This window comes from Staurois parvus, unplaced genomic scaffold (genome assembly GCF_062004578.1).
Source record: "Staurois parvus isolate SC_StPar_1 unplaced genomic scaffold, SC_StPar_1.0 ptg001432l, whole genome shotgun sequence".
NCBI lineage: Eukaryota > Metazoa > Chordata > Amphibia > Anura > Ranidae > Staurois > Staurois parvus.
Window position 1 is genome coordinate 5,842,736 of NW_028319228.1, and position 27,078 is coordinate 5,869,813.

Genomic DNA, 27,078 nt, shown 5'->3' on the forward strand with positions numbered 1-27,078 from the left:
GGAGGAGGGGTTTTCTCAGCTAGGCACACCCTCCTGTCTGCATGCTTGAGCTAAGGACAGAGGGATCCCAGGAAGTAAATGCTACATGAATCATCTTCCCTTACTCAAACGGATCATGGCCAGAAGTACTAGGGGGTTGTTTTGCAAAGTGATTTCTCAAAAAATAAGCATAGGGACATGGAGAGATGGCTGAGTTTGCTTTGAATATTACAAATTAATTAGTGTTTTCAGTTTGGGGTGCTCCAATACAGTTTAGTTAAATTTTAAGTTTGTGGAAATCATTACTTTTTTTTTTTACTTTGCTCCCCCCTATACTATTACTAAGACAGGTGTAAGCAAATGTAAAGGTGGGCACCTGCATTCGTTGGTTTTAAATATCATCGTGTGGCCCTGTGTTCCAAAAAATGCTCAATAGCTGTGCTAAGAACCCATTTTTAAAGTCTGCAGGGCCTAAGGTCTCTGGTTAAGCTATTTTAATAGCGACTTCAGCATAAGTGAAAAGCTTCTGCTTCATTTAGTGCTTGTATGTGTGTTTAAGCTCTTCTGTGGCATCTTGAAGCATTGGATGGACTTTACATAAATACATGAAAGGTATGAATAAGGTTCAGTAGGGCAGTATGTTCAATATGAAGCTAAGATTAAAAAAACACACAGGGGAACCTCAAACTAGCAGGAAGAATGTTGAAAACTAACCATAGAAAGTATTATTTTACAGATAGAGTAGTTGAGTTTTGGAATAGACTTCCAGCAGAGACAGTCGGTCAATATTAAGTGAATTCAAGCATGCTTAGGTCAAACATAGATCTATACTCTGTTTAAAAAAAAAAAAAAAAAAAATGGGGCAGATTTGATGGACCACTTGGTCTTTTTCTACCACCAGTCTTGTTCCTATAATATATAAAGTATAAGTAAAATGAAAACTATTAAATGTTAAAAAAGAAATAATGCTGTGGTCTATGCATAATATTAGCATGTGAGGTATTTGTTTTGCACGCATGTTAACCTAAATTTACAGTACATAACTCTTCAAAATTGTAAACTTGAGCTATATTTCAGTTATAACCGCTTGAGCTCTGGAAGCGTTTACCCCCTTCATGTACAGGCCATTTTTTGCTATTTTGCACTGTGCTACTTTAACTAGTAATTGCGCGGGCATGCAACTCCGTACCCAAATAAAATTTATATCATTTATTTATATTTTTTTTACACAAATAGATCTTCCTTTTGGTGGTATTGAAAGTTATAGTGTCTACAAACTAGGATTGAGATATATATATACTGTATAATAAATATATATTATTTTTTTTTATTTTTTTATTTTTTATACTTTTAATGGCAGTGATCAGCGACTTATAGTAGGATAGTACAACAGGCAATCTGACACGAACTGACACTGGATGGGAGGTACACTAACTGACGCTGACATCACCAGTGACCCTGTTAGGAAGATACTTTTCATAGTGCTGCTGAAGCCTTTGGACATACATGGCGGCGCAGGCACAGATGTGCGAGGCCCGTTCTGCTGTACATAGTTGTGAGCATTTGCGCATGCGCACACCCACGACTGTCCACTGCTAATGTTGGCGGCAATGAGACTATTTACGCCCCCCCTTCTTCCTGTGGCTTTTCCTGTGAATACCTGTGATTGACCTCGTCTTGCTTCTTGGACTCCGTCTCTGCCTTCTGTATCTGCTTGATCTGCTCCTACCATTGCTGACCTTGGCCTGTGACCCGGCTACTCTTCTGCCTGCCATTTATGCCTGATCTGCTTATCTGTTATCGAGCCAGCCTGTCTGACCCTGCATACAGCGTGCTAGCCTGCTCTGCAACCAACCTGTCCTGCTGTGACTTTTTCCTGCTACCAGCCTGCTCCGCTGCCAGCCTGTCCAGCTGTTCCATCTGCCAGTGAAGTGCCAGCGACTACAGGACTGACCAGGCACTCATACCCCGCCATGCTCTTGTGGTGGTTGTTTTACCTTCAGTGGCACTTGAGCCAGAGCTGTACGAGTGGCCTTCCTATGCTGTCAGGCTCACAAGCAAGGTATGTGACAGACCCTAACACAATGATCAGTGATAATACTATACACTGTTACTGTACTAATGACACTGGCTGGGAAGGGGTTAATATCTAGGGGCGATTACTGGGTTAACTGTGTGCCTACAAAATGTGTAATGTGTGCTGCTTTTTACTAAATATCTGTTTGTTCCTGTCAACACAGGGATCTGGGTTGTGATTGGATACAGCCGATCAACACATCTCAGCTATGAATCATTAGTTAAACTTGCTGTCAAAATCTTGCTGTGTCCAAGCCACTGCCAACGTACAGATACGTGATTGTGCCTCTACGAGCCGCCTGCCCACAGTAAAATGCGGGCGGGCGGGCAGCAAGTGGATAAACTAAAAGGTGTATGTTTGAAAGGAAACACTGAAGGATGTTCTGCTTAACCTTAGTAGAGTCTTTCCATTTTCTTCTTTAGAAAAAGGGTGTATAAGAACCATAATTGACCTTGGCTCAGTGTGCTTAGATCTCTTTGTCAAACCAATTGCTGAAAATAAAGATATTAGAGACATCTCTTTTTACAGGGAACACACCAGACAGTTAAATGAACTCTTTCAGTGCGAGTGTGTGGTAGGTCTTCTAACTGATTGGCACAGATCCCAGAATGCTGATTTAAGACAATTCAAGGATAATTCATGGTTGCTTCAGGCTTACACTAGAATTATATCTTAGAATATTGTGTTTACTGTAGCATTTTGTACCTTCGGGCAGAAATCCTTGACCAGCTATGCTGAAAAGGACAAGACTTCCTTAACATGTTTGCACAAATGCAATTAAAACGGTTTCCTTTTTTTGTTTGCCTTTAAGTGGTAAATGCCATCTGTGTTGATTTATTTACAATGCATGTTTTTACAGTAATTTTGGTTTTTTTTTTCCTTGCAGAGACAAGTGAATAACTTTTCTAAGTTTATAGGATTTGGCTTTTATCCCAATAAATCTGTTTTCATCTTTTCTGTTTGAACAGATGTGTAAACAAAAGCATTGTTACTTCATGTACGTCCATGTCTTTGAAATAGAGAGTGAATATGGCAACTTATATAAAAGAATGAAACATTTTTTTCATGACTGGACTGGTAGCCTGGTAAAACGAGTGCATACAGTATATGCATTTGTAATTAAAGTTTTTTTTTTTTTTTTTTTTTCCTGTTTAAGCTGAGACTTGTGGTTTTGGTTTTCAGTAACTAAATTCCTACTATTTAAACATTATGACCTCATTGGCAGCTATTTAGGTTGAAAAGCTTAAATTATGTTTCCACCCAGAAAAATTGTCTTTCTTTTGTAAGTGTATCCTTACTACAATAATGAGGTGAAAGTCATAGCAAAATAAGTTAAAGTCAACGTTAGGGAAGAAACATTGGATTATAAAGATATTAGACACTTCAAAGAAGTTAGGTATCTCTTTTCTCGCCGGTCAGCAGGAGAGAACCATTGTAATTTTATAAAAATATGCTGAGATTTAGCAGAGTTGCTTTATAGCCAAAACAAGCTGGAAAAATAGAAAAAAACAACTACCCACCAAACTCTGAAAGAAATAAGTGACTGAAATGTTAGTTGTACTGGCACTGAATCACGTTTACAATGTTTGTAATACAGATGAAATGCTCCCAGAGCAGCTTTTGTAGAAAAGTCCAGACAGATTAAGGTAGAATGAGGTCTTAGGCAGGCCATACATGGAACAGATTTCTTTCCTGCAACCACAGACCATGTTAACAGGGGAATTCCTCCCGCCGGGCCATTGTATTCTCCTGGAAGGGGGGTGGGGGAAGCTGTCCCCGCCAGGAGAAGACAGTAATTATTGTTAGCAGCTATACCAGCTTCTAGCCATAATCTTGTAAAATCCAGCATGCTGCTTGTGTACTCAAGTTGATCGATTGATCAACTTTGGTACATTCAGCCTGCCCATACATGGTTCGAATCTGGCCGGTTCCTGCTGAACCGGACCAAGTTTGAACTGTCTATGGCTGACCTTAGGCAAAGTAGCAGCTTTCTTCCTCCATACTCTCAATTGACATTGGCCACCATTTCAGCTATAATGTGTTGCATAAGCCTCATAAAGTAAATAAAATACTTTTTACCACTCCTGAGTGAGCCAAATCATCCACCATTTGTGTCTCTCATGCTCCCCCTCGCAGACACTGCTGCCCACAGAGGGAGGGTTGCACCAACAGAGAGAGTGCTGTCAATCTGGAAAACAGTGAACAGGGCTAAACATGGTTGGGTGCTGATTGAAATTATTGAGTTGGGAATCAGCAGTGACAATACTGATAGCCACAACCCCTCATCCCAGTGTAGTGCAAAAAGGCAACAGCCTACATGAGGATGGCAATGCTGTTCTGAATTCAGCAGCACTCCCTTACTAGAAGTTGCTTGAGGTGGACTGGCAGAATTGACAGATATTTGTGGAGCTTTGAAGTGGGTCTGAAGGAAAACTAAGTGCAGATTGCAGATGCACTTACAATTAAGTGCTGAAGTACAGTTCTTTTTTTATTTGACTACCAATGTCACCTCTGTTACAACTTTTTATGAGCTACTAAATATTCTAAGTTGTATAGCAATTATATGCTGCATGTAATTTTTTACCCAAGGAGTTTAGTGAAATAGGTGTGTTAGTATGAAATCAGTTTTTGTATTTTTCCTTTGTATGTTCCAATTTTTCACTTTCAAAACGTGTGTTTTGCTACCAATACTGTAGATTACCTAAGCAATCAGGGCAGAAGTGGGAGTGGGTACCTGTCAAAACTAGGTACCTGCTCCCCAAAAAAGAAAATGTTTGCAAAAGTGGTAGAGGAGGCAGAAAAGCAGAACCCCCCTTTCAGGTGAAGTTCTGTTTTAAAGGATGTTCTACAGTGGATTACAATTGACTTTAATTTCAGCAATTCATTTCCTGTTCTTGTCATTAGGCTTAGGGGACCTCATCAGTATCGGCTCATAGGAAATTAAGATCTCTGAGTCAAGTTTTAACAAACAATAAAAAATGTTGTTGCTATTTGAGAAAAAGGTGACATAAAATAAAGAAATATTAAATGTTAACATTGATGAATAAGTTTCTCCTGCCATCTTTGTCTCAAAATGTAAAATACTGCGGGGTAATGTGAAAGCCATAGATAATTTCTGTGTGTGTGTTTTAACCATCATAGTCTGCTTCCTAACCAAGTTGTCCTGTGGCATATACTTAGGTGACACTGACTTGTTGCTTTCAACAAAGAGCAAGCTGTATTACAGGAGATATTAAATACTTTTTGAGACGTTGCTTGAAAAATGTAGCTGAAAGGCCTGCTAGAGTGAATTTAATGACAACTGGAAATGATAAACACTTGTTCACGTATCAGGGGAAAAGCAATCATATAATAACCTTTTATTCTGTCTGGATTATTCTTAGTGGATGTTTTCTCATTTGTATTCCTAAAAGATATCAAATAGTAATTTTAAACACTGTACATGGATTACAATTCACTGGTTGTGTATTATACTTACATAGTACTTATATAATAAGAATTATAATAATAAGCATTATAAGCTCTAGGGCAGTATATGTTTTTTTCCACCCCTCCTTCCTCCACCAATATAAAATAGGTGGAAACATTTTTGTGAAGAATACAAAGTGGTGGGAAAAAGACAAATCTAAATTACAAAATAAATGTGTGCATATATCCTGTCTGCATAGTACTGAATGTTGATGTGTTTACAAAGAAAGCATCTTAGAAATTTCCTACGACCTTGTAAACACTGTAAGAGAGCTTACCTTCCTTGGGGGTGGGGGGCTCCTTGTGCCATGTTTAGAGTTAGAGCACAGAAGCTCTCTGCCCTCCTTCTACACTTTGATATGTAGCCCAATCATTTATTTACCTCTTTACTTGGCAGTGATATTATTTACAAGCATCTTCCCTGGTATTTTTTGAATGCACATTGCACTTTTCTGTTATTTACACTTCACTTGATTTGGTTTGAGTTTATTTTGTGCACATGTATTATGAAATGTAGCACATTATTTGTCACTTAATTTGTGAGCGCCATTGCACTTTAAAAAAAAATAGTTATGGCATGTGTGACCAGTACTCATTACGTCTGGTGGAAAAGAGATTTAACCTCCATATATAGAAAGGCTTCTTCATAGTAAGAGCTGTGAAAATGTGGAATAGACTCACTGAAGACGAATTCAGTAGGTTGTTTTAAAAAAAAAAAAAAAGAGCTGGGTGCATTCCTAAAGGCACAATATATAACAGCATAATAACATTTCTAGATTATAACACCAGAGATTTGGTTGGTCCAGGGAATATCTGATTGCCTTCTGCGGGGGTCAGGAGGGAATTTTGAGTTTTGTTTTATGGGGTTTGTTTCTTTGCCTTCCTCTCAGTCAACTGTGAGTATAGGATTGTGTATATGGAAGCTTTCTATTTATATATTTTTTCAATTGATTGAGCTAAACGGACTGTGTCTTTTTTTTCAACCTTACTATGTGAATGTGATATTAGATCTGGAGACCTGGAGTTTTATAAACACATGATTGAAATGGGAGTTTAGTTGTCTTGGCTACTTTAATTGATTTTCTGAATTATTTTTTTCCTGATGTGGTTTCAGTAATTTAGGATAACAATTTAAGCAAAAAGAACAGTTATGCTTAGAGATCATGACAGCCAGTAAGATTGTGTCCCTTTAGGAGTGTGGGCAAATTGTTTGGCTTCCATAAATTACTGCAGCTGTTTTTTTTCATCGGTGATGTAATTGAACACATTTTCTATTGCAGAAATGTGATTTAACTAAAGAAGAAATAATATCACAGAAAAATAAAGAAGATGAAAAGAAAAGCCACAGCACCTTACGGTATCGTGTAGTTCACAATCAAAGTCAAGTACTGCAAATTGGAGAAAAAATGTTTATGGTTGGGGAGACTCCCAAATCAATAATAAAGTAAGTGCAATTATAAAGACCATAAGGAATGCTATAGCAGAACCCCCAAAAAAGCCATAATTTCTACACGAAAACATATATATACAGCATTCACCTATTTCTTTCTTGCTGAATGATCATTGGTTAATGTAATGAAAATATTACCATGATTGGATATCTCTATTTTTTATTTTTAAATCCATTGTTCTTTGCACTTTTGATCTTGGTGCAAGACAGCCTGATACTTTTGGCACTAACAGGTTAATACAGATGTGGAGTACTTAACATACTTTTAGGGGTTAGGTTAAGGATAGAGTCCATTCCATAACAATGCAATGTGCTTTAACGACTACTTTCACCTTCTTCCTGCCCAGGCCAATTTTCAGCTTTCAGCACTCACATTTTGAATGACAATTGTGTGGTCATGCAACACTGCTCCCATATGACATTTTTTTCACACAAATAGAGCTTTTTTTGTGGTATTTATTCACCACTGTATTTTTAATTTTTTGCTAAATAAATGAAAAAAAGACTGACATTTTTTAAAAATTCGTTTTTTTTTTTCTGTTATTAAATTTTTGCAAATAGATAATCTTTCTTCAGAAATGTAGTCCGAAATGTAATCTGCTTCATTTCTTTGGTGTAAATAACCCAAATCAGTGTATATTATGTTGTTGGTAGGAAAGTTATAGAGTCCGCAAACTGTGGTATATATCTGAAAATTGATCAATCCTGATGTAGTGACATCTCATTTCTTGAGGCCCAAAAATGTCAGAACAGTACAATTATCCCCAAAATGACCCATTTTTGGAAAGTAGTCTGAGGTATTTAGTAAGAGGCATGGTGAGTTTTTTGAAGTTGTACAGCTTCATCATATAACTGGTGTGGCTGTGATCAGGGACACTGACTGGCAACAGTATGTAAAAAAAAAAAAAAAAAAGAAAAAAATGTTTACAATATCTTTTATTTTTTTTTAAGGGTTTTTTTTTTTTACCCCGTCACCTTAGTAACACTGTACTACTTTTTTTTTTTTTTTTTTTTTTTCCCAGACATGATTGCTTATACCAGTGAATTTCACTAGTGTAAACAACCATTTTTACTGAATGAAACTGATTAATTCAGTATGTATTGTGATTAGCTGTGATTGGCCACAGCTAATCTCATGGTACAGATGGGCTGTGATTGGCCCTCTCTGTACCATGTGATCACTGTGACCAATCACAACTAACACCACAATTGTAAGCAATGAATGGCATGAAAGTAACCCATTAATTGTGTACAATTGTCATGTGATCTGCTGTGATTGGTCACCGGCTGTGCGGTTACGGATCGTGCCAAAGTGCAGACCCCACCGGAGCACACAAGGCGTGTTCCGAGAGGACATTATATGACATTAACCCAGAACAACGAAAGTCCCACCCGGTCGTCCTATTACAATAGGCTGTCCCGGGAACTGGTTAAAGCACACATTTTCATGCATCATTTTGAATTGGCTGTCAACACACCTCAGTGCACAGAAAAACAAGTCCTGCTTGCAACCCATTGGACATTAGCACCTGTTAGTTGTACTATGCTTTAGCACAGGCATGTTGCAGTAACTTATAGAAGTTCTTTAGAGTGAAACTGGGAAAAAACGAAAACGTATTGCAACAAACTAATACAGTGCATTTCTGTGTGAAAACTGATGAATCTATGTATAAGTGTTGTGGTGTAAGCAAGCGTTCAGAAGAGTAAGGGGTAGAGGTTAAAGTGGTTGTAAACCCTTACATATACCTAGTGAAGTGACTGGGCTCAGGTAATGTATAGAGATGAACAGATCCTACATACATTGTACATGTTTATCTACAGCAGTCTTTCCCCTCCATCCATTCAAAGTGCAGAATTTACACAGGATCTCCCAGCTCTGCAAAGCAGGGGGCAGAGAGCAGAAGTTACATCAGTGAGGAAAGCTCTGAGAGGTCATTGAAAGGAAGGGACACACTCCCTTCCACGCAGGAACAGAACTGAGGCTGTCAATCACAGCCTGAGCACTCCCCTGTCACCATTTTCTCTTGGTGTCACGAAAACTTATCAGAAGTAACTCACAGTTATAGTAGAGGAATGGGGCAGCAGACACTTAAGGGTTGATTTACTAAAGGCAAATAGACTGTGCACTTTGCAAACTGCAGGTGCTCCAGAGCTTAGTAAATGAGGTAAAATTTCAGTTTGCAAATACCCAATCACATGCAAGGAAAAACAACTGCATTTTTGCTTGTACATGATTGGATGATTGATGTCAGCAGAACTTCTGCTCATTTACTAAGCTCTAGAGCAACTGCACTTTGCAAAATGCACAGTCTATTTGCCTTTACTAAATCAACTCCATAGCACTCTGGATTGAGACAAGTACCCACTATCGAGGGATATGATTTGTTCATATTTCATGTCTGAGGCTTTAAGGCTAAAATGAAGGTATTTAGAGATTACGTGTATGCTTTAAACAACAAATCTGTTGCCTCTGGAAGATATTATTGTGTCCAAAAATAAGCTGACTACCCACACCAAACCTTCTTCTGATAGGAAAGGGCTTCCGCCACCAATTTTTCTCATAGTTTTTCATGAAAGGAAATCTTTGCACCCAACAATTAGGCAAAATTAGAGAACATTAAATGTCAAGTCTCTTTATTTACCACATCCTTATCAATAGGAGCATTTGGAAAAGTCAGTTCCTTAAGACTAAATAATTTTTCTGTAGCATAGAGTAATTAAAATGGCTAAAGTGCACATTGCCAAAGATTCCAAAATCATGTGGGAAATGGTTGAATGAATCTCAAATTAAATTTTTTATATAGTTGATGAGGATTATTGCAGACTCACAAGTACATTGTAGATGGCTTCTCTATTACGTCCTATGAAGGAACTTCTGAACTTATAAAATACGCTGCGGCTTGCCATCTTGGTATAAAGGACTCCCAATTTGCTGCTGGTGAAGGTTGCCTGCTTAACTGAGGTAAATTTAAAGGGGTATCTGTAGAATGAGGAGTGGAGACAGTTGAAACTTACTGTATGTGTAAGTACTATACCTAACTATACAATGGCCTGCAGAAAAGGCAGCTCTTACTGTACTACTCACCCTGTCTTCTACACTGTTCCCAGAAGACTTGCTTCTCTACAATCTAAAAACTATTTCTTCACTTAAACTGCCATTATAGCCATTAAGACTGACTGCTATGCCAAATTTACTAGGAGGAGCATCTGGTAAATTCTGATCTTCCAGCTACCATATTCCTGAAGACTTGAGGCTGTAAAAGGTTGCCAGTCAGTAAGATGATAGAATTAAACTGTATCTAAGTTTAAAGGAATAAATTGCAGCTTAACATTCCACTGGTCTAACCTGTTCCTTGGGTGCCAGTGCTCCCACACTTTTTGTCTATGAAAGAACAGTATTGTCACCCTAGGCTGCTCTCCTGATTTGGACAATAAACACCATCGCTTCACCTCATCACCATTTGATAGTTGTATTGTAGTTCACAGATGATAGCAAAGAAATTAGAGTAGAGCTTTAGTTAGAAAATAAGTCTTGCTAGATCACTTCAGGCTGGCCCCTTTTGCAGGTATAGTTATGTAAAACATTAAAAATACTGTAAGTGCCTATACTGTTTAAAATACAGCAATACATTGCCTCACTCTGCTCTGCACATGCTTAGTTGCTCTCCATTTTCAGGCAATGTGCTGACAATCTGAAGAATAAAGCGGAACTAAACTTATCGATTTACCACTGTAAAAAAACAGTTACATTTCCAGAATCCCAGTAATGCTGTCACATTTGCTTGTGTTCTCAATCAAACTGTCAAACCATCAAATGTCTGGTGTTATAACTGGTCATATGTGCAGAACCATGGCAGTTGCAGATCAAACAGATGGCAGCTTGGCTGAAAAGGATAGGAGGGTTTAATTCTGCTTTAACTGCTGTTCAGGGGCTGTGGGCTTCAACAAAATGGAAGCCTCTGACTTGAAGAAACAGGAACAATGCTGGAGGCAATTTACAGCACACACTCATTTTGGTTGCATAAATGGAATGTATGTTCGTTGCTAAAGAACATTATTTTTTATCAATTGTTACGAGTAAAGTTCCGCTTTATATAACAATGAGATTTTGATTCAGTACCTTGAATGTTAGAAGGTTTTTGGAGTTCTGACAAGATAAACAGGTATTTTTGTATTTAACCTGAAAGGGAAAACAAATGCAGCCTCCACATTTAAAGCAGAACTTTACCCATAACAACTTGATAAAAAATAATGTTCTGTATCAAGGAATATACATTCTGCATACATAATTATGCAACCAAAATTAGTGTGGGCTGTAAATTGCTGAATCCCAGAGCACCTGAACAGCAGTAAATCATAAAGCAAAACTAAACCCACTGATTTATCGGTTTCAAAAATAGTTACATTCCTGGAATACTGGGATTGCAAACTGTATGCTTGTGACCCCAACCAAATTGTCAAACCATCAAATGGCTGCAGTCATAACTGATCACATATGCAGTACCATGGCAGTTGCAGATCAAACAGAAGCAGCTTCCTTGGTTGCAAAGGATAGGAGAGTTTAATTCCGCTTTAAGGATGTCAGCAGATCAGCCTCTACAAGTTCACCACAGTGCCTGAAAATGGAGAGCAACTGAGCACGTGCAGAGCAGAGTGAGGCAGTGTATTACTGGATTTTAAACAGTATAAGCACTTATTTTTAATGTTTTACACAGCTATACCTGCAAAAAGGGCCAGCTAGTAGGACTCTGACTAATGTTCCACTTCAAGGATTAACTGCTTCCCTACCGCGCCATTGCCAAAAGACGGCTACAGCTCATTTGTCTAGTTCTGGGAGGGCGTCCATGGACGTCCTCCCAGAACGCACCCCCTGTGTGCCCCCAGCGGCGCACACCTGTTGCTATCGGTGATGAGGTAAAAGGCCAATCACAGCAGCCTTTTGCCACGTGATCAGCTGTGTCCAATGACACAGCAGATCACAAAGTAAATACAGTTGCCGATTATCAGCAGCACTTTCCTCACGCTGTCACAGCATGAGGAAAATACTGCCAATAACTGGCAAATGTAACGGGAGATCTGCACGGATAATCAGGGCACTGATTATCAGTTTTGCCAGTCAGTGCCATATGTCAGTGCTTCCAGTCAGTGCCCATCAGTGTCGTATATCAGTGTCCATCATTGCTGCATATCAGTGCATCCTCATCAATTCCCATCAGCGCCACCTCATCAGTGCTACCTATCAGTGCAACCTCATCAATGCACATCAGTGAAGGAGAAAAATTACCTGTTTGGAAAATTTTATAACAGAAACAAAGAAAACTTTTCTTTTTTTTGCTCTTTTTTTCGTTTAAAGTGCAAAAAATAAAACACCTAGTAGCAATTAAATACCACCAAAAGAAAACTCTATTTGTGTGAAAACAATGATACAAAGTTCATATGGGTACAGTGTTGCATGACTGCGCAATTGTCATTCAAAGTGGGACAGCACTGAAAGCTGAAAATTGGCTTGAGCAGGAAGGGGGTGAAAGAGCCCGGCAGGCAAGTGGTTAAACTACAGTTAGAACTAATTTAATGACTGGTGAACTACAGATAGAACTAAATAAAAATATTTAATATAAACCTTTTGCATTTTAGAGATTTTTCCAATTTATTGAATCTGCAAAACATGCAGACATGTGGAGGCAGGTTCTTAAAAAGTAACTCTACTTTTGTGGAAAAAATATAGCAAATAAAAAAAATAATATAGCTTATACGATTGCTGCACAGAAACATTTTTAACTTAAGGTTAATAAAAATTACCTTTCCTTTTCAAGTTCAATGCAATATGGCAACCTGGAGATGTTATTTACATCGTTGGTGTACATAACACCTCCAAAAATGTAATTTCCTGATTGTGTGAAGAACTCTGCAGTCTGCACTAAGATACAAGTCAGGTTTTCAGCATCCTCTGCAACAAAGATGTTAATTTTGGTGAGATACTTCCAAAAGGTTATTCACTTTTAAAGGGATGCAGGCACTGCAACATTTCTCATCAGAACATTGAAAGTGCATTATCTGAATAAGATGCATTAGTCACTATGGTTTAGAATCACTCTGCAAAGGTTATAGTCTAACAAAGAGCTATTCCTTCAGGGCAGAAACAGGTAGGAATCTGCAGCAAAGTTTGTTAAAATCCTTGCAATGTGCAGTGACCACCCAAAGGGGATTGTTTTATTTCTTGGCAAAAGTAGAGTTACATTTTAAATTTCCCTGTAAATTTTCACATCTATGAATATTATTATTATAAAGTGTTTATATAGCGCCAAAAGTTTGCTCAGCGCTGTACAATATAGTGGGGGACAGTACATGAGACAATACAGTAACAAAACAATATACGAGAGGTTAGAGGGCCCTGCTCTTTCGAGCTTACAATCTAGGAGGGAGGGGATAGTGGTACAGGAGGAAGTGGCTGTGGGGGATGGAGTGGTTGGAGGAGTGGAAGAGATCGTCTGTTAGGTGAGGGTGGGGTAGGCTTCCCTGAAGAGATGGGTTTTAAGGGTGCGCCTAAAGGTGAGGAGGATAGGTGACAGTCTGTTGGATTGGGGTAGTGAGTTCCAGAGGATGGGGGAAGTCCTGGAGAAGTCCTGCAGTCGGGCGTGGGAGGAGGAGACCAGGGAGCTAGAAAGTAGGAGGTCTTGTGAGGAGCGAAGAGTATGGGTTGGGTGGTAATTGGGTATCAGGTCGGTGAGGTAGTTTGGGGCAGTGTTATGAATGGCTTTGTACGTCAATGTTAGTAGTTTGAATTTAATGCATTGGGCAATCAGAAGCTATGTATCAATATGAATGGAGTCACCATAGAAATACTAAAACAGGATATGCATTCTTAATTTTGAGGTTCATCTTTCATTGTGTTTTGAAAAAAAAATTACAGAACAGAAAATTACTTTTTTTTTTTTTTTTTAAAGCACTTAAACGGGTAAAATTTAAAATCTTGTTATCCACATTATATTTAAATTATTTCAAGCCTACCCCTATTAATCTAAACAAATTTGAAGCTTGTAAACTAAATTTGTGAAGATTCCCACACATTTATTTCCTTGATTTCTGTGACACATACAGTCTTTAACTATGCCCTGTGAGTAGGCACTGCTCTGTCACACATTTCACAGAACCTGCCTTTTGAACTACTGTATAGAGGCGCTCAGAGGAGGAGCTTCAGTAGGTGGAGGCAGAAAAGAAATCACTGCTTGCACGTAGCAAGGTACTATGGGATATAGTCCTTGTAGATGAAAATCCAGGAAATCGTGGAAAGAGATAGCCAGCAGGCAGGCTGCACTTACAAATTACTTACAGAAAACTATTTTGGATTGTCAATAAAACCAATTACTTGTATTGTAATTACAATGCTGATATATTAACAGAACTCATTAAGTGTTTGTAAATCTGACAGTCTGACTGTCAGGTGTAAATGACCCAATATCTGTGCAGCCTCTAGATCGCTTCCACACTCCCCATGTGCGCTGCCATGCTTCCCAGGCCCTGTGCTCCTATCTGCAAACCTGGGACCTGCATGTTGGGTGCCACCAGTAGAAGAGAGGGAAATCAGTGAACACCTGTTCACTGATCTCCCCTTAATGTTAATAACTGGAAGCAATGTGTAAAATGTCACTTCTGGGTCCTGGTCTCACAGTCCCCAGACAGGATTGGATGATGTTAGCTGGAGACAAAGCTGTTTCCTGCTGTGACTGAGGTGTGGGTGGAACAGAACACATTCAGAGAGCAGTGGGACACACAAGGCTTTTATTGAGTGATTTGGAGGGCACACGATGAGTATAGCAAGGTTCTGGCAAAACAAAAGTTAAGTCCATACCACAGGGTGGGACACACGACAAGGATCACGAGTTCTGATAGGCAACATGAGGGGAGAGTCCATAGCACCGTCTGGGTTCACAACAGGGAGGGCAGACTGGCAAGCAATGGGTTAAGTCCGAGTGGCACACAACAGGGAACAGTCTCTGGCAGGTAATGGGTTAAGTCCAAGTGGCACACAACAGGGCACAGTTTCTGGCAGACAATGGTTTAAGTCCGAGTGGAGCACAACAGGGAGCAGTCTCTGGCAGGCAATGGGTGAAATCTGAATGGCACACAACAGGGTGGCAGACTGGCAGGCAATGGGTTAAGTCCGAGTGGCACATAACAGGGCGGCAGAACTAGGGCAGGCAAGGATTAAGTCCAGGTTGGATCCTCAGCACAGGGGGTGGCACACAGCAGGGCGGCAGGGAGGGTTAAGTCCTTGGCACAGGGTAGCAATTCAGAGACTCACCAGCCAGCAGTGGCCTCAGCAGAAGAAGTATAGGCAGATATTCACCAGCTGGGTCTTCAGAGGGCTGTGTGTCTTGGCTGCACCTGCAAGACCACACAGACAATGTAGAACCACAAGTCCCAGCAGTGCACAAAGCAAAGCACAGTTCAGTACATCTCCTAGTGAGGCCTGCAGCCATGAGCTGCACTGTCCATCCTGACAAGCTCTGCCCATTCTCCCCCCATAGGGACATTATATGTCTTTCAATTTGACCAAGCCCCAAACCCCTGGTGCCGACAAATCTGGCTATTCACAGCCACAAGACACCATGCTGTCTGCGCTCCCTGTGGAGATCATTCTCATCTCCCACCTCCTGCGGGGCACAGGAATTTCAAATTTTAAGTAAGCAGACAAGCTGACTGATGGACACACGTGTTAATTTCAACAAACAACACCAACATAAAATAATATTTCTGATCTCTGTCACACCTGCAAACTTCAACAGATCCATGAAGAAGAGTTATCCAGCCAATGAGGGGCTGTGCAAGCCGTGCTGCACGCAACATCACTTCCTCCCAACTCCCCAGTCAATCTCCACATGGAGCTAACGTTGGCAAGGATTAGCTATGTGGGGAGTTTTATTTTGAATTTTTATTTTTTTGTGGGGAGGGTACAAGTAGCTGGGTCTTGACTAGGGTCCAAAATAGTCTAGCACCAGCCCTGATGGTATGTTACTTGTTTCTAAACTATGTTCTGATATTTGTAAGTAAAATGTTGTAATACGCATTAGATGAAAAGTAACTCCTTGTGTAGATTGTATTTAGATGTAGTATTCATCGAATTGCTTTTTTTCTGCCAGAAATTATTTTACTTTTTTTGGCAGAAACATAGTGTGACTAAAGTAAAAATAATTTTGGTAGTTTTTCAGAAGTAGTCTGTTTTATTATTTTTCATTAAATGCTTCAGTGTTCATTGATAGCCCTGTAACAATTTACAGATGCAATATTTCATATCAGCTCTTCTGTGCTATGTTAAACACTATTGGTAGGTAATGTGTCACTGAACTATACAGCTAAAATAAACTTTTCAATGCAGCATGAGAAATAAAGCAACACCCCCCGATATTAATTAGCAAACAATGTTTGCTAACCTATTTTTCAGCATCTTGATTTTTTACTTGCTGCGCTATCCACGAAAGTGCTTTCCTTGAACTTGTTTTTTTATGTGCGAGGAGTGCATATATGTTATGGTCGCTTGCACTGGTTTACACAGACTTTATCTCCCAATGTACACTTGTATGGACATACAAGTTGCAGTACCATAAAGGGTTATTGATGCAGAATGGCTGTGATAGCCCTCCTTTGCAGCTGAGAAAGATGCTCACTGCAGTCTGGTGTGTAAATACTGGTGATCAGTGTAAAACGTGCAGTTAGCCACCCGGGTGTAAAGTCAGCACATCCTTTGATAATTGGCCACAGACCTCATGACATCTAATAAAGTCATGTTCCAATTTGGCAACCTGATGACTAAATTCATGCATGTTCATTGCCATAGACCGGACCACTGGAATGTTTCCAGCCCTGCATTAAACCTTACCATCAGCTCTTAACAAGACTAAGTCATGAGTGGGGGGACTGATCTGATGCCCTCTGTCTGCTTGGTGCAACTCAGCTACATAACATCCACATCTGTGCGGCACTTGTGCAAATGTGCTATTGCCTGCACCCTCTATGAGTGGCTTTGACTGCTGGTACCTCATGCAAGTGATAAATAGAGAGCAGGTTTTTATCCTGGTCCTGCTGTCTTTCAAGTAGCCCGTAGATGGGACTGCTATGAATGCATGAATGAGCTCACATTAAAAAAATCTTTTTTATGCCAGTGCTGGATGTGTCGACATGAAGGAATGTAGTTCAAATTGGGAATGCGCCCAAGGGGAGAACATTCCCACATACAGTGGGACCATTAAGAACCAGCGCAGCCACCCTCTGAAAGGAAGTGTGATCAGAGTTTGTATACTCATATTTCTTCCAGGTATCCAAATTATTACATTTGAAGGAAATGGAGAATTATATTTGTTTTTTTTATTCAGGTTTAGTGCATTTTGTTTTAAGCATAGGTGCACAAGGTTTTGTGCAACCAGTGGACACCCAGAACATACTTTCTTTTTCCACCTTTCTTGTGAAAAGAAATATTGGCCAGGTTGAAATTTTTTAGGAAAAGTCTATTGTATGGTGGGGGAATGATCTTTCAGCTATTGAACTCTTTGGTAATCTAAAAACTTGACTAATCATATCTGGTCTATAGCGAACTATAGTGTTTATAGATAGTTTTGCAATTTTTATTATTACTTACAGGTTATTACTATATTTCCATAACTAAATTGGAGCTAAACTTTTATCTTTCCTGCAACAGTCCATGTCCTTCGCCGGTGCCAGCATCTTCTGTTGGGTGCTGGTATTCGGCCGTCTTTTATGACTGGTTTGGGATGATGCCACTCTTGTGCGTATGCAGGAGTGCAGCCATTCTAGCACACAGGCATTGTGTTGGAATGTAAACTGAGCTGCGCTAGTTTGATCAGCTGCTTTGGAGGCCAGAGAAGAGATTTGGGGTCTCATAGACCCCATATCTCTTCCTAAAGAGGACCTGTCACAGTCCATGCTATCACATGAGATGTTGTTCAACCCTTGTGATAGCAATAAATTGATTTAAAAAAAGGGACAGTGTAAAAAAGTAAATAAAATAATGAAACCAAATAAAAAATGTAAAGGGCAAGGGCAGCCACCCCCCCCCCCCCCCCATGTTCACCTGCAAAGGCAAACATGCACGTAGGTCCCACATGCATATGTAAAGAACGATTGCACCACATGTGAGGTATCACCACAAACGTCATTGCAAGATCAAAAATTATATGGCCAGACCTCCTGTGCAACTCTAAACTGGTAACCTGTAAAGGCTTTAAAGTGTCACCTATGGATGATTTAATGTACTGTAGTTTGTTGCCATTCCAGTAGCATGAGCAATTTTAAAGTGAAACCTGTTTGGTACCTATTTACTTGGCGTAACATAAACTTATATTTTCCAAAAAAATTGGGTGTTATATTGTTTTTGTGTTCACAAAAATTCATTGAAGTATATTTTTTCCACAATATTTGAAAAACCGCTACACATTATACTGTGACAAAAAAATTGCAACACCACTGCTTTATTCTCCAGGGTCTCTGCTTAGAAAATATATAATGTTGAGGGATCTAAGTAACTTTCTAGGAAACGAATGCTGTTTATGTAAATGAGAAATGTTAGAATAGGCCCGAAATCAAGTGGTTAAATTCCTCACTACTCAATCCAAAACTGAAAAAAAAAACAATGTTTGGCTGACGTTGCACTGTAACTATTGTTTCCAAGGATCTGGAAACTCCAATAAACGTACTGTGTGATTGTACACCTAAGATCTGGAACAAAAAGTTAATCGTGCCCATATAGCTTTCGACTGTGGGCCAAAGTCTAATGTAGACTTTTGATTGTAGTAATGGGACTGAATAGTTGATACCTTAAAGTGGTTTTTGCCCAGGAACCTTGCTTTCTTGCTGCAGGGAGGCTTACCGAGGTGTAAATATTGGAAAAAAGATAGAAGATATGAATATATCTTTGTATGGTTTTGATAAATGAATATATACAGTATTTGTTCCAGATATTTATTACTATGAGTTATTACAAAATGGTAATGTTTTGGGAAAATGTACTGGCTATAAGATTAACACTGAAAAGCTGAAGAGTCATTGGTTGGGTAGACAGGTTGTGATATCTAATATAAAAATATCTTTAACCACTTTCCCTCCTGAGGATTTACCCCCCCCCCCCATTTTATGCGTTATTGCGCTGTGTTAATTTAACCTACAATTGCGTGGTCATGCAACGCTGCACCCAAATGAAATTTACATTTTTTTTCCCCATGAATTGAGCTTTCTTTTGGTGGTATTTTGATCACCTGTGCAGTTTTTATTTTTTTGCTATAAAAAAAAAGACCTACAATTTTGAGAATAAATCAATATTTTTTACTTTTTTGCTATTAAACATGTCCAGTAAAAACCATTTTAAAAATCAAATTTCAGCATAAATTTACTCCAAAATGTATTCTGCTACATGTTTTTGCTAAAAAAGAGAAAAATCCCAATATGTGTAAATTAATTGGTTTACGTGAAAATTATAGCGTTTACAAATGGCGTTATAGATACTGGAATTTTTTTTTCATTAGTAATGACGGCGATCAGCTACTTCTAGCGGGAATGCGGCGGGCATTCTGATACTGGGACTGGGGGAACAGACGTGGTGTCACTGACATCCCCAGTGACACCAATACAGTGAAAGCAGTGACACTATACTGACGACACTGGGCAGGAAGGGTTAACTGTGTGCTGGGAGTGTTTTACTGGGGGGGCGGTGTGTTGGTGCTTCGCTGTAAGCACACTGCTCTGGATGGCTGTGCTGTGCATCGCCATCCAGAGCAGTGTGCCCGAGCCGACAGGGAAGAGAGCTATTAGTAAACAAAGCAGCCCTCCTCCTCCTCATCAGAGATCCTCGATAATCACCAGGTGCCGGCAAATCACTGGCCGGGACCCAGTGATTGACAGCCGCGAATGGTGGCACAGGTAGGGCGCTCGCGCATGCCCCCTACCCGGAAATACAAAGTCATGTATATATACGTGATTTTGCGCACCCCTGCCACCCTGTAGCAGTATATCTGCTATAGGGCGGCGGGGATGTGGTTAAACGTGGATATATTTTACATCTCTTTTTGTTGGGCAGTTAGTTTATTAAAATCTGAAATAAACTTTATACGGTAATCTGTACAGTCATTAAATTTCTCACCTCATTCAATGGGCAGATTTGCCAAAGACAAATAGGCTGTTCACATTGCAAGGCAAATTTCCCTTAGCATAGTAGTGCAGGTCACTGAAAATGTAGTCCAATAAAGTCCAATAAAAATAAAAAAACTGCAAATTTTAACTTGTACAGTACGGAACACAGGTACTTTATTCTTAGATCATGGTTTATATGCGGCTACCTTCAGTTGACTGGACATTGGCAAAGCTTTGTAGGTGGTGCACCCCAGGGTATCTATATAACCCAGTCCACTCAACGAGACTTCGGTTTTGTCAGTGTCCTTAGGTTATCGACCTCTTCTCCTGTGAATTATAGACAATACCCTTGTTTCTGTTACATTACAGCTCTTGCCCTCAGTTCTACTATTCTGTCTGGACGCCATGGAGAATATGATTTGTCAGTTTCCAGAATATCCTTACTTTCTGTGCACATACCAGAATTTTATGGATTAGAGCTAAGTCTGTTGTTCCTGCTTGGGAAATATTTATTTTGTACATCCCCCCTGAGGGTTAGCTCCTCTTTGGTTACCCCCTTGAAGAATTAATTGAGGCAGCTATGAAGGGAAGGAGATCCAACTGCACTATCCAGGTTTATTCCTCCCTATTAACTTGTCTCTTCCTTACAGATATATTCTATGTGACCCCTCCAGGCATGACCCTCTACAGCAGGCCCATCTGTTCATGGTAAATCCTCTAAGTCCAGCAGACCTGCTAAGAAATCTCCTACTCACTAATGTTGTTCTTCATCCCTAAACGTTGTAGCATTGACATGTCTACTACTTGCAGACCTTAATTTGGTGATGTTAAGGGTTTTTTTTTATCCATTTCACCTTATCTTACCTTAACAGCTGCACAGTGGGGCTTCCCCTGCTGTCTTTTCTATATTTCCTTCTAATAACCATTTCTGTTAATATACTTTTTGCCTTACATGAGCTGTCTGATACTCTCCTTTGCAGCTTCAAGGTCACAGGGTGTTCATTTTCTTCACCTTTCAGGAACGTCAGGATTTACAAGGCCCATAAAAAGGCCCATGTGGGAACTCCTACTTGTTAGGCATGAGTGTCCCATAATTATCTATAAAAGGATATAAAATCACTACAGTAATTAAACCTCAGTCTGTCATTAGGTTTTCCTCAGTAACTGGGCCTCTGCCTGGTCTCTTCTAGACATATGCATACATCCCTCACATGAGAGCTTTTCTAGGTTTGTGACCATATACTTCCACCTCTCCTCCTTCCGAACAAATATTTAACCCCTTACTGAAGTTTTACCAGGAGAGGTAAACTACTCTCCTTTGGAGCCCAAATAAAGACCTGGCGAAAAGCAGCCTTCTCAGACTCCTTCACTCCACCCTGTACGACTAAGCTTTGTCTAGGTTACTCTTGACATAATTTTAGTTGTGGTTCCCTTTAGAAAGATTTTACTATACGGCTGATTTCAAGTTTAAGAACATGCTTTTATGGTACCCCCTGTTTGCCCCATCTGAAAAAAATCTGAGATCACGCTGGAATACTTGAGACAGCCTTCGCCTGAATTTTTTGCTATTCAGGACCCCTATCAACCGTCCCCCCAAGGCAGGTTAGCTCTTTTGCCTGGACCCCATTTTTAGTGTTATGTATCAGAACCCTCAGATTCTACAGCTGAGCTTGTAATGTGGCTTTTTCCCCATGCAAGGCTTGCTGGCAATCAGATTGCTTGCCTTCTGAGCCGAAAACACTTTTTTCAAATGCCTGGTTAAAAAAGGGTTGTTTTTTTGGGGGGTTTTTTTTGCACCTGTTAATTCCACTCTCACTAGTTTGGTAAGGGTCACACTTGACTTTTTCGAAATTCTCCATTTAGAAATTTATTTCTACACATACAGTCTGTTGGTGCCCAGCACTTGCCTAGCTCCCTTACAAAGCAAACTAGGCTGCATAGCTGCTCTATTTAACTCCTCTCTGAGATTTTCCTTTGTCTGTCATCAGTGAAAGATATTTTAATCCCTCCCCCTACACTATACAAACCTAATGGGGGAGTTGGCTATTGCCTGCTGAAATTATAAAAGACTCATCCCCAAAATTTATTGTACAACCCCCTTGATTTGTATTCACCAAACCTGTAGCCCTGGGTTTCCTGCTGGTTTTTATCCTTGTATTTCTTCTTGACAACTTGGCATTATACTTTCAAGCTCCCTCTTTTGCAAGGCTGCTACTTTTACTGTTGACTGTTTTTTGACTGTTGCGATTAGTGACCTTCTGTATCCTTTTGGGATGTTTTTGAGTGCTCTTGCCCAAGCAGAGCCCCAACACCCATTTTTTTTTCCTGGCGATCACCCTGATTTGTTTTCTGTAGAACAATGGGGCCATCTTCTTGTTGTTGTAGTTCCTGTAAAGCTACCCAGATATCTTTCACTTCTCCAAAGCCCTCTCCTTTTTTTCAAAGCTACAGGAGAACTAAATATCCTGGAAGCTAGTTCTGTTTGCTTCCCTGCAGCTCTTTTTTAATCACATTTCTGGGGGGGGGGGTTATGTGTTATGGGTCATGTTAGGTGTGTCAATCAATTCCGATGCACCTTAGGTATGTCATCAAAATAGTCCTTTGCATAATGTACTGTCTTCCCTTGGAAATGGAATCCTCTTCAATTCCCCTGACAAGGTGGTCCCTTTGTAAGACTTCTACTTCCTGTTCCATCAAGCTGGAGAAGTTCTTGTCTGGCAAGGATTTCCACCTCTTGGAAACAAATCCTACCTTCTCTATTTAAGTCCATCCTTCTGGAGATGCTGGGACTTTGTTTGGGCCTATCTAGCATTGTTTTTTTTTTTTCATTTATTTCAAAACTGCCACCGAATCCTGTTGACGTTTTCAAAAGTAAACTTTTTTTTTTTTCTGCTAGTCGACCAGTGGGCCCTCTGTTGATGCGTGCTTGGGCCATAAGGTGCTTCTGGTTTCTACTGTTTATCTGGGCTATATAGACTCTTCTTGTGGGCTGTTTTTTTTTTGTGTGACCATTTTGTTTTTTGTTGCCCACCCTTCATTTATTGCTTGAGGGCCTCCCATGGTCTAAAAATAAAGTTTATGTGCCCTGTGCTGTACAATTTAAGATTATAGGAATTTTGACTTGCCTGTTAATTACATATTTTGGTACAGGATCCCCTTTTTTCTGTGATCTCTTTTTTACTTGCTGACAAAACTGGAGCTTCACCATGTGGGCAGTGTTTAAAATGATACTCGGGGAAGGATGTTCCTGCAAAGCTTTGCAAGGAACACCTTCCAGTCATCTGAAGGTAGCAGCATATAATAAATGTTCCTTTGTGCTGTATTCAACTTCAACTCTATTGAACTTGAACTCCAAGATATGGAATTTACAGGTACAGTGGGGATCGAAAGTTTGGGCACCCCAGCTAAAAATTTGTATTAATGTGCATAAAGAAGCCAAGGAAAAATGGAAAAATCTCCAAAAGGCATCAAATTACAGATTAGACATTCTTACAATATGTCAACAAAAGTTAGATTTTATTTCCATCATTTACACTTTCAAAATAACAGAAAACAAAAAAATGGCGTCTGCAAAAGTTTGGGCACCCTGCAGAGTTAATATCTTGTACTGCCCCCTTTGGCAAGTATCACAGCTTGTAAACGCTTTTTGCAGCCAGCCAAGAGTCGTTCAATTCTTGTTTGAGGTATCTTTGCCCATTCCTCCTTACAAAAGTCTTCCAGTTCTTTGAGATTTCTGGGCTGTCTGTCACGCACTGCTCTTTTAAGGTCTATCCATAGATTTTCAATTATGTTGAGGTCAGGAGATTGTGAAGGCCATGGCAAAACCTTCAGTTTACGCCTCTTGATGTAATCCCCCGTGGATTTCGAGGTGTGTTTAGGATCATTATCCATTTGTAGAAGCCATCTTCTCTTTAACTTCAGCTTTTTCACAGATGGCATCAAGTTACCATCCAAAATTTGCTGACATTTTATTGAATCTATTTTTCCTTCTACTCGTGAGATGTTCCCTGTGCCACTGGCTGCAACACAACCCCAAAGCATGATTGATCCAACCCCATGCTTAACAGTTGGACAGAGGTTCTTTTCATTAAATTCTGTGCCCCTTCTTCTCCAAACGTACCTTTGCTCATTCTGGCCAAAAAGTTCAATTTTAACCTCATCGGTCCACAGAACTTGTTTCCAAAATGCATCAGGCTTGTCTATATGTTCATTTGCAAAGTTCAAACGATGATTTTTGTGGTTAGGACGTAGAAGAGGTTTTCTTCTGAGGACTCTTCCTTGAAGACCATATTTGTACAAGTATCTCTTTATAGTGGAAGAGTGTACCACAACTCCAGTGTCTGCCAGATCTTTCTGGAGGGATCGTGCAGTCAAACGTGGGTTTTGAATTGTTTTTCTCACAATCCTGCGAGCTGTTCTGTCTGATATTTTTCTTGGTCTTCCAGATCTTGCTTTAACTTCCACTGTTCCTGATGACTGCCATTTCTTAATTACATTCCGAACAGAGGATATTGACATCTGAAAACGCTTTGCTATCTTCTTATAGCCTTCTCCAGCTTTGTGAGCGTCAAGTATTTTCAGTTTCAGTTTTCTAGACAACTGCTTAGAAGAACCCATGGTGCTGATTGTTGGGGCAAGGTCAGATGAGTCTGGGCATTTAAAACCTTTGAGATTGACATTATCTGGTCTTCCCAGACGATGATTGAGAACAATCCATGACACTGGCAGGTCTCAGCTTGGCAAAGGGGGCAGTGCATGCTATAAATTCTGCAGGGTGCCCAAACTTTTGCAGACGCCATTTTTTTGTTTTCTGTTATTTTGAAAGTGTAAATGATGGAAATAAAATCTAACTTTTGTTGACATATTATAAGAATGTCTAATCTGTAATTTGATGCCTTTTGGAGATTTTTCCATCTTTCCTTGTCTTCTTTATGCACATTAATACAAATTTTTAGCTGGGGTGCCCAAACTTTCGATCCCCACTGTAAGTCAAAATTCCAATTTTTTGCTTCCACATAATTGGTTGATGGAAGTCAACAGAGCTTCACTTAGTTCACTAAGCTCAGGGAAAAATCTATTGCAAAGGGAACAATCCCATGCAAAGTGTGCGGCCTATTTGTCTTTAGTAAATCAACCCTGGAGTTTCTGAATAATAGAAACTTGCATTTTGTGATTTGGAGAGAAGCCCAACATTTCGAAAGATGCATTTAATTCTGCTTTGGGAATATTCAGTTTTATAGTAAAATTTGGCATTTGCATGGTTTGCAGTTAATGGTGTTTTTTCAGACTGATATTGGAATTGTCAGCTTTGTGAGCTGTATCCATTTGCTTTTTACTACACACCAGCTAGAAAGTGAATTCTGGGGATTAAAAAGCATGTCACATTTTAAAGATTTGTCATGTCATGGAGCTGTTTTAAGGCTTCATTGCACATTAAAGCTGAAATCCAGGTTTTAGTGATGTTTAAATAGTTTGTTTGGACCAAGCTGGTCAAACTATTTGTGACGGGCGCTGTGTCAGACCCCAGTCCTTCTCACCAACTTGTGACCGAAGGACTAGCCAATCTAAAACCACGCTGCCACTTGCGTAACAATGCCACTCTCAGCTGCACCCTTCACAGAGATTTTCCAGCTCACTGGACCACAATCTATGTGCCTGCAGCCTGAGAGCGATTGTTACTGGGTCAGGTTAATTACACAATTAACCGTTCACACTGCCACCACCGCCTTTTTACAGAGGAGGGAAACTCACAAATCTTAGCAGTGACACTATGTTTGAATAAGCGTCTGTATACACACTGTCACTGCAGACAGATGTATCCAGAGGTTTTAAAACACACAGTAGCACTCTTCAGAGACAGGGATTCTTAGTTTGCATTAAAGAGCTTTAGAACAGTTCAACACTTTTCAGAAAATAGGATTTATTACTAAAAAGGTCAAAATGGTGCAATAAAAATAGTTACAGAAAAGATGTAACCAATATATTATTATTATTATACAGTATTTATATAGCGCAAATGGTTTGCTCAGCGCTGTACATTAGAATGGGAGACAGTACACGAGACAGTACAAATACAATACAATACACGAGGGGTTCGAAGACCCTGCTCCTTGGAGCTTACAATCTATATATACACAATCTTATATATAAATAGAGAGAGCAATAACACAACAGAGAGATAAAAGAATTTTAAGAAGGTAGGATACTTGCAGAAGTCCTGGGTTTAAGCAGCGTTCAAGTGTCCTGAACAAAAGGGTGCATTTTCTCCCAAAGTTGGTTCCTGATGTTAAAAGGGAGAATCTCTTCATCCTCCTCTCCAGGCATGACCATCTTTTTTTCTAGGAACCCAGCAGGGTGTCTCCTTAAAGCAGAGAACCAATGGTCACATTTGGGGAGGGGTGTTTAGGCGGGGACTCACACTATGACCAAATCCCTCACACGTTTATACCATGGTCATTAGCCTTCTATAGGTACATGTAGCATCCTAGTCACTGGCAGATTAATATGTCGAATGATATCCTGAACATCCAGACATCAAATATGACATATCTTACCATTCCAGATAAGGACATATTGATTTCTACTCTCGTGTAGGTGCCACATAGGGGTGTAAGGTATCAGGTGACCCGTATTAAACTGACCTATCTGAATATATGCTTTGTTTTATTTTACCTTGTTCCTGTCAGGAGTTATGAATTTGTATGAAAAAGTGGTTTCAAGTGGGATGTATGTTTTACTGCCATTCTTGAATCTTTTTCATGTCCCGTGACGGACTGATTTATAGCTTTACGACCAGGCCAAGGCAAGAGTCTGACAGACATCCTGGAACCAACTAATTGGGTTTGTAGACGCTATAACTTTCACACAAAGCAATCAATATACACTTATTGGGATTTTTTTTTACCAAAAACATGGAGCAGAATACATTTTGGCCTAAATTTATAACTAACTTTGAGTTTACTATATA

At 39.7% G+C, this 27,078-nt stretch overlaps 1 protein-coding gene across 1 annotated transcript in view; it reads left to right on the forward strand.

The window, feature by feature from the left end:
• ERCC6L2 (ERCC excision repair 6 like 2) overlaps positions 1-27,078 on the forward strand; it is a 205,137-nt gene that overhangs the window by 158,430 nt on the left and 19,629 nt on the right. Inside the window, exon 17 of the mRNA XM_089662138.1 lies at positions 6,805-6,968. Coding sequence (XP_089518264.1) covers positions 6,805-6,968 — 164 coding nt within the window. The remainder of the gene's footprint in view (positions 1-6,804; positions 6,969-27,078) is intronic.